The sequence below is a fragment of the Apteryx rowi genome, unplaced genomic scaffold (genome assembly GCF_003343035.1).
Source record: "Apteryx rowi isolate R43461 unplaced genomic scaffold, aptRow1 scaffold_64, whole genome shotgun sequence".
NCBI lineage: Eukaryota > Metazoa > Chordata > Aves > Apterygiformes > Apterygidae > Apteryx > Apteryx rowi.
The window spans coordinates 689403-701113 of record NW_020450916.1 but is presented as its reverse complement, the minus strand read 5'-3'; the positions used below and the strand labels follow the sequence as shown (position 1 = coordinate 701113).

The window sequence follows — 11711 nt, the reverse complement described above, 5'->3', positions numbered from 1 at the left end:
CCATGATTAGACAGGATGCCAGGCTAGAAGCTCCTTTGATCTGACCAAGGATAGTTCAGTTTACATACACAGAGGTTGTAGGTGATTGGAACGGCAGGTACTTACAAGAACTGCTTGTTTCTAGCATCAGTTAAAGCAGCTTGAGCTAATACAAAATGTGTGTTGATATGAATGTCTGCAGTAATTTTAAATTGATTCTCATTCTCTATTTATCATTCTGTATTTTGAAATAGCTTGTGCTTTAAGCAGTTGAATTTGCCAAAACAGCTACATCTTATACAATTATAATGGATTTTTCCATTCAAACACTTTCCAGACACAGCTACCAAATACATATGACTACTTCACTGTTTGTAAATGCAAGTCTTTATTTTTGCTTTTAAAAGTAGATTGCATTCTAAAGACCAAAAAAGTGTTATGGCAGAATCCAAACTAATCTCACATCAAACCAACCTTTATTTTCTTCCATTGAGAAGAATGTTTCTTTTCCAAGTTCTAGTCTAATTACAAGTAAAGATTATCCAATAACAAGTTGAGCAAGACAACTCTTTTACAACTATTGCTGGAATGTTTACATACAAACTATTGCAACAGACTAATCCCTGCTGCAGAGCTATAGCACAGCTTTAACAGCAAGAACTTGTCCCCAGCTCACACCCGCTGATGCAATCTCTGCTTCAGGACACAGCAACAGCTGACATCTTGCACATGACATCTTCAGCATAATTTTGTTCCTATATTCTCAGCGTGATAAATACTTTTCCCACTAATCTTTTAACACTGCCAGTTTTAAATACAGGTAGAGCATTCTAGAGCTACAGTTTAAAGTGCTAAATTTCAGAATATAAACATATATGCTCTGAAGAATATAAACCTATATGTTCTGTATGCTTCCAAAAGCACAACAAGAGAAGTGTATTAGGGAAAAAAGGGGGGGGGGGGAGGAAATAACAGGGTGTCAATATAACAGAGTTACCACCACTCAGACCTGAAGAGCAGGCCTCTAGTATATTTGGGTCAAACATTACCTGTCCAAACATTAAAACAAAAAACAATAATTCTGTCCCCCTGCCCAAGCTCCACACATGTACACACACAAAAATGTTATGACTAATCCCTGAGCTCACATGCTTTTTCCTCATGGAGCACTATATAGCCCTATTAAAACTTCATTGATTTAATGGGTGTAATTGCATCACATAAAAAAGAATCATGGTATAAGGCTGCTGCTTTTCAAGCCTGTGATAGCTGTATGCCATCTGAACTGTTACACTTTCTAGCACACTTTCTGGTAAAACGTGTTTTGTTTATACAGTTAACAATTCTCTCAAAAACRAAAAAGAATTTTATTGAACACTTCTAAAAGGGCACAAATGATCACAACTAAAGTAGGAATCTGGCATAGAATGTGCCATAGAACCACAGAAGTTTGTTTGTTTGTTTTTTGTTTTGTTTTTGTTTTTTTTACACAAAATAATTACAATCCAAGAAAAAAAACGCCTACCTAAATCAGTACAAAATATCATAAAGTATAAAAACTACATGACAAGAAAATGATAGTTCTTGTAACATAAAACACTTCAAGAGCTGCATCCTGTTCTCACATCTTTCACGATGTAACTTTTGTTCGGGAAATTATTTCATTCACAAAACCGTTGTTCTTTGCCAACACTTCGGTCCTCAGCTGCTTCAGCTTGGCTTTGATGTCTTCTTCTGACATATCTGTCAGGGGCAATGCTTTCACTTGACAAAGAAAATCCTGAATTATTTTTTCACCTTCCTGAAATAGAGGGAAGGGAACAGAGGAGAAAAAAAAAMAAAACACACACACAGAAAGGATGTTTAGCTTGTAAGAAGGATTTTCCCAAAGTCTGCAAAAGAAAGAATTATTCTGCACCTGAAACTTTTTGCAGGCAAAAGACCACTACTTCTGCCCTTGCTATCACGTTCTCGCCACCAGAACAATCCAGTTTACTGGCATCGTAAGTTCTTTCCCGTTTGGATCCATAAGCAAAAAACATTTGTTGATCAGCAGAAATAGTTGTTAGTGGAATATTTAACACTGAGAGTTCCTACGCATATTCCACATTTAATTCCTGTGTATAGCCACATTAGGTGAACGTTGCTGGCAATAATAGCACCAGAGTGGCTCTGTTACCCAAACTAGTTACTTTTTGAATGAACTGTAAATCAAAACCAGTGTTTCAATAGGCAAAAGGAAAGAACAAACTGTTACCAAGCAACTGGAGACTGCCCGTCACCAAGGAGAACAGATGATAATTAAGCTTTACACATATGCTTTTACACAAACAGGCAAGGGGGAGCTTCTAAACAATCTGAATTCAACAGTAAGAACAAACATTTCAATGATGAGTGTCCAGAATCTCCGTATTAGAAACAATTTGCCAAGAATACAGAATTCTGTCCAGTCCATTTTGCATTCTAGGACTCCAATACAAAGCCTGCTTAGTTTTACCGTTTTTAGCATTTAGGGCTAACGCAGTGTGCTTTCAGTGCAGAAGTCTCCAAGGGACTTGGAAATATAATAGCACGTTTGTCTCCCTAAAGGTGATGTTAATGAATATAAACAAATTGCCTGGGCAAGACATCTAAAGCTATGCCATTGTATTGCCTGCAGAGTTTATGAAATATTATTTATTTCTGAAATACTGAAGAAAGAAACATCATGCTGCATTTGTCAGAAGTGTTTGCCACTTCAATTTAATTTATACCAAACTAAGAGATGATGTCTCTCATATGCCTGGATCCAACTGATGGGGAAAATGCCATGACACCTAGCAAAGCTGGCAAAGGAATGTAAAGCAACTGCAGTAGCTGGAGAAAAAAAGACATACAACAGAGGGCAAATAAACTCTTAAGTTAAAACAATACTACCTTCCTCTCTCATAACTTTAGATCATCACCATTACTGAGACACTACCATTTTTGATAGGCCACAACAAATGCAGATTGAACATGATTAAAGCAGAAAACAGACACCCTTGCTGGTGGTGTACATGAACGCACTGGGGGAGCGTTTCACTAGGTCACGGTGGGGAGCTGTGCGTATGTCCCTCTGACTGGTGCCTGCAGACTTCAGGGCTGCTTATAGGTCCCTGTGTCCCTCCCTTCCTCAACTCTGGGACAAAGCTACAGCAACAGTATTTTCATCAAAACACATTTAAGAAGTGGTGTGAATTTAGACCACTACTACCAATAACTGATGTCTTCTGCAGTTTTGCATACTACTTATTCACAGCTTTCAGAGCAAAACTCCCCCAAATGCTTGCTTTCCCTCCTCCTGGTACCAAAGGGAAGGGAAAATCAGAGATCTGTTCATCCACAACATGCATCAGATCTACCTACTGAGCCAAGAATGAACACAGTGGACCTCTACAACTGAAAATGAAATAACAACCTCTGCCTAGAGCAAAGCTTTCTTAAACATAGAAACTGCTTTGGATATGGACTAACACATTTCGAGGCTGCCACATACTGGAGCATTACCAAAGTTGCAACTGATCTACAGGAAAAGATTAATGAGTTACAAAGCTGAGAAGTTTCAGGCTGACTGCTAGGACACAGAACTAAGATCTGTAAACAGATTTATGGGCATGCATAAAGGTAAGGAGGACCTTACTATTGGCAAAAATCAATGCAAGCCTAAAGAGAGCAGGTGGATTTCCTAGGAGGCTGCAGTGGATGTCACTGTGAGGATTCTTGATCGAGGAAGATGACGACGACACAGGCTGTTCTGAGAAAGCTTCCCACTGGCTATTGCTTTCCCTCACACTACCTACTAATGAAGCTTCTTTTAAGAGAAAATGAAGAGAGGAGGAAAGAAAGTTCACTCAAAATTTCAAAAAAAAAATCTCATGTGGTTTTATGTGAGTGTGCAGTCTGCAATRCAGACGCATTCAGATCTATGCTGATGTGTGGATTTCCTCAATTTCTGGCTGGAGCCTGTGCAAAGCCAAGAGCTTTTTCCTCCACAGTTGAATAGAGAGAACCAAGCTCAAATTCTCACATGCTGTGTGTTAAACAGGGATAACTGACATCTGCAAATCAGACATTCCTGAGTCCAAATTGCCAGGCCCTTCAATACAATCAGCTGGTGAGACATCTTAGTACTGGAGGGACAGGGAAGCGTGCAAAGGAGAAAGCTGTGCACTCAGCTTTTTTCTGATGTTAACAGATCTGAATAGATGCATATTGAGCTTCAAGAAATTAGTGTTAATGAGCCCTCAAAACAGGGACCAAGAACAGATACAGCCTACCTGCAGAGCCAAGAATAACCTAAACAACAATTAACACAAAAACTACAAACTTAAAAAGTCCCATGAAATATAGTACACACACTAAATAGCCAACAAAAGAGAAGAACACAAAATTCTGGCTTTGGTTCATGGCATATAGAAAAACCTAAGGGACAGCTGGAGACATGGTCCCTTATATGCCTTCAGTTCTTACCAAACTAACTGCTGAATACTATTCCTTAAGAAAAAAAAATAGATTTAACTCTCATGAATGTTTAAGTTTTTAGATGAAATTCTTCCTTATGTCAACTTGAAACGAGTCCAAACCAAAACCCACTATAGCCTTGAATGTGCCTTCAGCTCCTCATGAGCTTCATAACTAAACCGTTTCATTAGGGGAAAATGAGGTTACAGTTTTTATCCTCAAGCTTTAGGGGAATCTGAATCCTAAAAACATTTTGCTTGGGCTATTCCAGTTAAACAAACAAAAAAAACTTTTTGGTTAGCAAACCTCTCTTTCTCTGTAAGGTTTCTTGGCTGGTGGTTCTCCTTCAGATTCCTTGGATTTGCCAATGTTTTGAAACTCCTCCAGCTCCAATGCCTTCTCTCTTGCACTCTCTATTACGTGTTTTGGAAAAGCTGCCAACTCTGCTACATGTATTCCAAAACTCTGGTCACAAACACCTGGGGGGCGGAGAAAGAAAAACAATCTGTAAAGAATTCAAGACACAGTAAGAATACACAAAGATTATATGAACAAACCTGCAATAATTCTCCATTCTGAAGAACTGAGTGCGTAATATGGTTGGGTTCTCCTGATATTTTATGATTTTACCTTTCAGACTACATGTGATAACACAGACTAAAGAATGTGCTCTTTTTAATTAAGCTCTCTTGGAACAGTAATTGTAGAGCTCCAAAAGCACTTCACGAAGAAATGGAAAACTCTTCAGGCAAATGAGAATGAATGAAATTGAATTTATTAAAGTACTTCAGTACCGTCTGTAGAATATAGTCACTCGCAAATTTATATATATATATATACACACACACACACATATATATACATACAGTCCTCTGAATTTACATCAGTACCACACAGCTCCCTAGTCTCCAGTTTTAATTATGTCAAAACCTTTCAACTTTAACTTTGTATTTACTTCAATTAATATACTGTTTATAACATTTCGTTAAGAAAGAAAGTTCTCACAATTGCTCAAAATATGTCAATTATACAGCTACATAAAATCATTTTCACTTCCATATCAGAAGCCCTCTGATACAGTATGTCAACTCCATTCCTTTATACTGCTATCTCTCTGAAAGGCCACCCTCAAATATTACTACACCCTCTTAATTCTGGTCTCCAGCAAGAATGGAAATTGGTTGAATTATACATTTAGAATGATACTTAACTAATCATCTTTTAAATACTGAATAACCATAATATAGGCAAAGGAAACAATTTAGCATTAGATATTTTTCTATTTTATTAACATTGTAATCTCTCTGGTTTCTTAAAGGAAATTATTTTTTAAACAGAAATTAGTTTTCTTGATTTTATGTTAAAACAAAGTTAACTCAGGTCTCTGTTGAGAGAATCTTGAAAAGAGGCCTGGAAAAGAAATATTCTGCCCCCACCCTCTTCCACTGATTTTGTCACACACAAAGCATGAAGAAAGGAATGAGAATACTGTATGAAAGTTGTCATACTATGTGACTTCTGCAACAGGCAAGTTCTCAAAAACACAGAATTTAGAGGTTTATTCTGAATACATTGGTAGCTAAATAGAAAGTTCTTCACACTCATGCAGTTAAGATTTAGTTATACATTTCAAATGGTATGAAATCTTTTTTTTTGTTTCAAAACAGCTGTATTTGAACCACCTCTATTTATATCCTTGCTTTAATAATATATATATCTTCAAAAAGGAAAGATGCACAACACTAAATCCAAAAACTTATATAAAAGACAACCAATTTGAGATCAGGTATTTTAAGGAGAAGCTTTCATAATATTGTATTTCACCTGACAGAGATTTAAGTCAATAGAAACAAACTATGGTGTCTCTATACTCAATAGGACTTCCAAGAAAATGGGTCAGATGAAAAGACATTGTATGTACAAAGAAAAGATGCATATGACTAAAAATAAAGAATAATATGAAGCCTGGCTTTCTAGAGTTTTCAGCAAGGACCAGAATGGGCAGATTGATACAGTTAAAAAAAAAGGAAGGAACTGAAAAGAGAATTCACACAACTATTCGGGAAGTTGGGAAGCATTATTATTAATCTTAAAAGTTGGTATTATAAAAGATCCAGGCATTAGAAGGGAGAAAGTTTAGATTTACTGTACACTATTTTTTTTTTTAATCTAAGTACTCAAAATAAGGCACCTAAATAAGGATAATAATAAAGGCTTGTTTGGAGATACTGACCACCTCCAGGTTCTTACTGCATTGAAAATACTCACAGTTTAAATATATGCTTGTGGCAGTTTGTGGCTATACTCTTCAGTTCCATGCACACCAAGTGCCTGTTTTAAGCCCCGACTTGAGCCAGGCACTCAGAGGGCTTTGAGCCCTTTTCCCCCTTGGTGGAAGGGGCTCAACATGCAATGGAGAAGCTGGGAGCTGCAAACTGCAAGAGCCACAGGCACTGCCTCTCTACTGGAGCAGGCTGGTTACCAGGGCCGCTGACCTGGAGCTCAGAAACAGAGCCTGGATGCTGCCCAGCAAAAGCGCTGGAACAGAAAGGAGAACAGAAGTCATTTTTAAGGAAAAAAATAACTTGTCTTACTCTCAAAGACAGACAAGGACACTACACTGAGAGAACTAAGACTGAGGTGGCTGAAGGTTCCCCGATCAATTCCAAGGCGATTCGAAGTAAAGCCAGCAGAGAGCAGTACATCTGGTCACGCTTTGATTCCCTGTGTTCAGAGCAGTCTCCTAGCTTCACAGAAAAGGATACCAGAAAGATAACCGCAAGACTATAGTCATGGGTGAATATAAAATTAGAAGCAGTTCTAACAGTAGTCAAAGGGCAAGAAACGAAGTCACTTCATGGATTCAAATCCAGAAGAAATGAAGGAGTAAGAAACAGTCAATTAGCAATGTCACAGGAAGAAAATAGCATGGTGCCATTTGAATGAGGCTTAGAACAGCACACAATAAAACACATTTAACAATTATCTAGAGAAGGTTAATAGTAAGGTGATAGCCTGTGAAGATTATAAAAAATTATCCTTAAAAGCACAACAGAAATATGTAATAATTGGACAGCGCATTAGACAAATTTCTGAGTCATACATGTCAGAAGAAAGAAAAGTCCTAAACCAGCTAAAGAAATCAAGAAATATTGGAGAGAGTTCCAAGACAACACATACTGAATATGCAGCAATCATGAAACGCAGAGTTGTTATGATGAACTAGGCAAAGGCAGGCAAATATTTGGTATTGTGTCAAAATGACAGAACAGCTTTTTATCAAGGAATACATTTTGGCAGTTGCACCTATAAGAGTAAATCTTAAATTAACAGGATATAAGCATCAGTTTTCAGGATTTAAGATACAAGACAAGGACCAGCTCCTTAGCCTTAATAAGAATGGATGATACTAAATAATTATCTTAGAAAAGATTTATAGCCTGACTCCTCAAATAGTTATTACTTATTCGAGACAAAATTATTCCACAAGATAAATTGTTGCTCTCATCCAGTATAGCCACAATGTTCTACAACAACTATGTTCCTATCTGAATGTCATCTAATCCACTCCTTCATTGTGGAACTGAGGAAAAAATAAGAGGAGTTTTAAGTGGAAATACAGTGTAATAGTACTCTGCACACATTTTAAATCAAAATCAGACTACAGGCAGGAGACCTGATTGAAATGCTCTTACAGCAACATCATAATCACTGTAGAGTTTACAGCTAAATTAGAATCCTGTACATTACCAAACCTTTCAAGCCACAGTTATGCAGCCCCACTTCATCTGGCATAAATATAGGCTTCTGCTGAAAGGAGCAAGAACAAATGATTGGGGATAGAGGGAAGCAGGAAGAACCACCTACTAGAGTTTGAAATTTATGCTGGTTTAAAAATTGTGTAATTCTATACCAAAAGGAATCACTGGATCCACAAAAGGATTCCAATAAAATACATCTTCATTTTCTGACACTCACAAAATAGCAGGCTACTTGTTGTTTTATTATGATGCCATTTCCTAAAAACTAAACTTATGATTTTTTTCTAGCTCAAACAATCATGTAAGTAGGTAACATCTTCAGTGATCAAGCCTCCTTACAGTGAAATATCCATTAATTATTAAAAACTGTCAGTACATATAATTTGCACTCATTTCTTTTAAAAGAACAGTTTAAATAAGGGGATAAATCTTTTCTCTATGATTTACCAAAAATAGGCTTCTTCCAGAACAAGAACTAAAGCAAAAACACAGCAGCAGGTAAAGACAGCTGATAGAAGAAAACAGGAAATAATGACATTTGGAATATTCCCGCTCTAAAAAAAGAAAGAAAGTATCCTGCCATACAAATTCTCTATCCATAGAGAAGAGCATGTCCATTGCATTCAGATAAAAATTAAGCTGCAAAACTGCATATGAAATATATTTCATCTTCTTTTCCCTTAAGATTTCCTCCTACCTGTCTCAGGGTGCAATAAAATTTTCCCTGTTCGCAATTTACCAAGTCTTACCTTCCTTGACACGGTAAAGCATCGTCAGTGTGTCATCACTGGTCAGAGCAGTAACATGTAGATTATTAACTGTGGGCACTTGGTCAGCAAGTGCTGTCAGTTCATGGAAATGTGTAGCAAACATACAGAAAGCACAAATTTTGGTAGCAATGTATTCTGAAATAGCCCATGCTAAGCCAAAGCCATCATAGGTAGATGTTCCTCTTCCCAGCTCATCAATGATTATCAGGGAGTTTTCAGATGCAGTCCTAAAAACAGAAAAGCATTTTATAAAGTTTGAGAACAGCATGAACTCTGGATATTCAAGTAATGCAAGTTATGTTGTAGACACATGGCATAAGAGAGATACCAGGCACACACTTGCTGTTTACGTAACAACCTATGAATAAAGCGCATACAAAGCATCAAAGATTATTCCAAGTTAGAGCTTCTTTGGCCCATTTAGGCTTTGACCTCCTGGTAACAGCTCTATATGATCACTGAAATAAACAGAAAGCTACTTCAAGAACTTATGAACCTGCTAAAAAGGACTTGAGATCCTCCATTTTGAGTCATAACCTCTACTCAGCTCTACGTAAGCGAAAAATCTTATGTTGCATCATATTTAGAACATGTCCTTTCCCATCAACCCACATCAATGAAATCAAATAAACACAGGGCTTACCTAAGGATTGAAGCAGTTTCTAACATTTCAGCCATGAAAGTAGACACGCCTTTCAGCTGACTGTCGCCAGCTCCTACCCGAGCCAGGATACAATCCACAATGGTTATTTCTGCAGAGTCGCATGGTACAAAACACCCAATTTGGGCCATAAGAACTATCACCCCGGTCTGTCGGATGTATGTTGACTTCCCCCCCATGTTCGGGCCTAAAGAAGAAAATTTTCAAAGGAATTCAAAACACCATCTTTTAATATTAGAARCCCCTTTTAAAGGAGAACAGGTTCTAAATTAAAACACCATTTAAACTTCTCATTCTTTTGCCAGGAAAGGGTAGCAAACTCGTTTAACAGGTGCAGCAAGTAGCTCTGCTACTACAACGGCTTGCTTGTACATATTACTGAATGCTTTTTCAAAAGAAAGGGGGTATGAGGAGCTTCATTAAGTTTTGTGACTTCTCAAAAGCGTAAGCAGGCATCTAAAAGACATGTTCATACCTAAAACTAATAAGCTTTCATTTAAAAGTCATCGGTATCACTGTTTAAGAATGATAATAACTTGCTTTCATCTCAACAACTACAATTTGTTTGTAAAAATTAAATATCTTAGTTACAGACAGGGTAAACTAGCTGGTGATTTAAATTACAATCTAAAGGGATTCTGAATCAGCAAAAACACAAAGATATTAAGTAAGTAATTTTAACTGAAGTACAAACAAAATAAAAAGTATTTTCCTAAAAGCTGTTCATTAAAACTAATTTTAGGCTTTTGCTAACCAAAAAAAGAAAAACAATTTGTTGTATTATGTGTCTTACCATGCATTTATTCAGATTCTTAGTTTTTGTTTTTGATTATTTTAGAAGTGGTTCATTAATCATTCTCTAATTTAAGATCTTTCCTACTCAGAATGTGTGTCAAGGACATCTGGATGGAAATTAAAATTCAATTAAACATATAAACACTGAAAATATTTTCCTGTGTAGTAAAATTACCTTAATTGCACCAGAGAATAGGGGAAAAAAGGGTACATTCATTAAAACGTGTTTTGCATTTAAAATTCGCTTTAAAGCTAAACAACAAAAAAAAAAGATTAACTCTAATGAACTGACAGTTTAAAATCTTACCTACAAAAGGTGCCTACATGGCTACGAMACAATTGATGCCTAGTGGAATTTTCCAAAGCACCTAAGTAGGTTCAGATTCTGTAACTCCTGAGGCTGCCTGGCTCACTGAGTGACATTCAGTAAGGCAAAAAATACCTATATTAAGGAAGGACTAATTTCTTGTTCCTAGTATCCTAACAAGTAGCTTTTCTCTTCTTCCCAAATTACTATTTTTAAATTAGTGATCACCTTCTCCAAACAGTGTACTATAACTACAGTCATAACAACTAATTCCAGGACTAGTAATTTGATAGGTGGGAAATAGGGGCATTTGTGCATAAGCATATACAACATCCAATATCAAAGGAAACATTTGACAGGAACGTTGTAGCTTTTTTTTTTTAAATGCAATAAATAACAATAGTTTACAAATGTCTTCCCTTTTTTTTCCCAGGACTAAATCTTATCCCACAGACAGACACATGAATAACTTGCTAGCTGCTTGCTCTTTGTTGATTAGAGAAATTGTTTTGACCGAGTTTTTATTTTATTTTATTTTTAAAAGAAAAGGACATCATTATTGGAAATACTTAAGACATTTAGAACCTAAACAACAAGTGAAAAAGGTAACACAACCATTTACCAGTAATAATGTGGAACATCTGCTTGCCCTTCTCAAACATAATGTCATTGGGGATGAAGGCTACATCATCTTGCACTTCGATGCAAGGATGCCTGGAACCTTTCAGCACAATTCTTCCTCGTCCCTTTTCCAGAATGACAGGACGGACATACGGCACTGGTGCTCCGTTTGACACATGAGCAAAACTGACAATTGCATCTAATTGAGCTATCACATCATTCATTGTCTGTATCGGCTCTGCATAACCTGTTTTTGTTTAAGAGAAATACATATTCAACACAGTTAAAGAGTTTTTGTTCTTGCTGAAGAGATAAATTAAAGCTTACACTCAACC

General features: G+C 36.7%; 1 protein-coding gene across 2 annotated transcripts in view; it reads right to left on the bottom strand.

The window, feature by feature from the left end:
- Positions 1 to 358: 358 nt before the first annotated feature.
- Positions 359 to 11711, bottom strand: part of MSH2 (mutS homolog 2) — a 57977-nt gene continuing 46624 nt past the window's right edge. Inside the window, exons 12-16 of one of the 2 annotated variants that reach the window (XM_026084457.1) lie at positions 11378 to 11623; positions 9636 to 9840; positions 8972 to 9219; positions 4768 to 4940; positions 359 to 1780 (exon numbers count right to left, since the gene is read on the bottom strand). In XM_026084457.1, the coding sequence (XP_025940242.1) occupies positions 1610 to 1780; positions 4768 to 4940; positions 8972 to 9219; positions 9636 to 9840; positions 11378 to 11623 (1043 nt within the window). In that variant the 3' untranslated portion in view covers positions 359 to 1609. Of the gene's footprint in view, positions 1781 to 4767; positions 4941 to 6729; positions 7000 to 8971; positions 9220 to 9635; positions 9841 to 11377; positions 11624 to 11711 lie in introns of those variants that run through there. The other variant, XR_003256426.1, reaches the window with a different exon arrangement.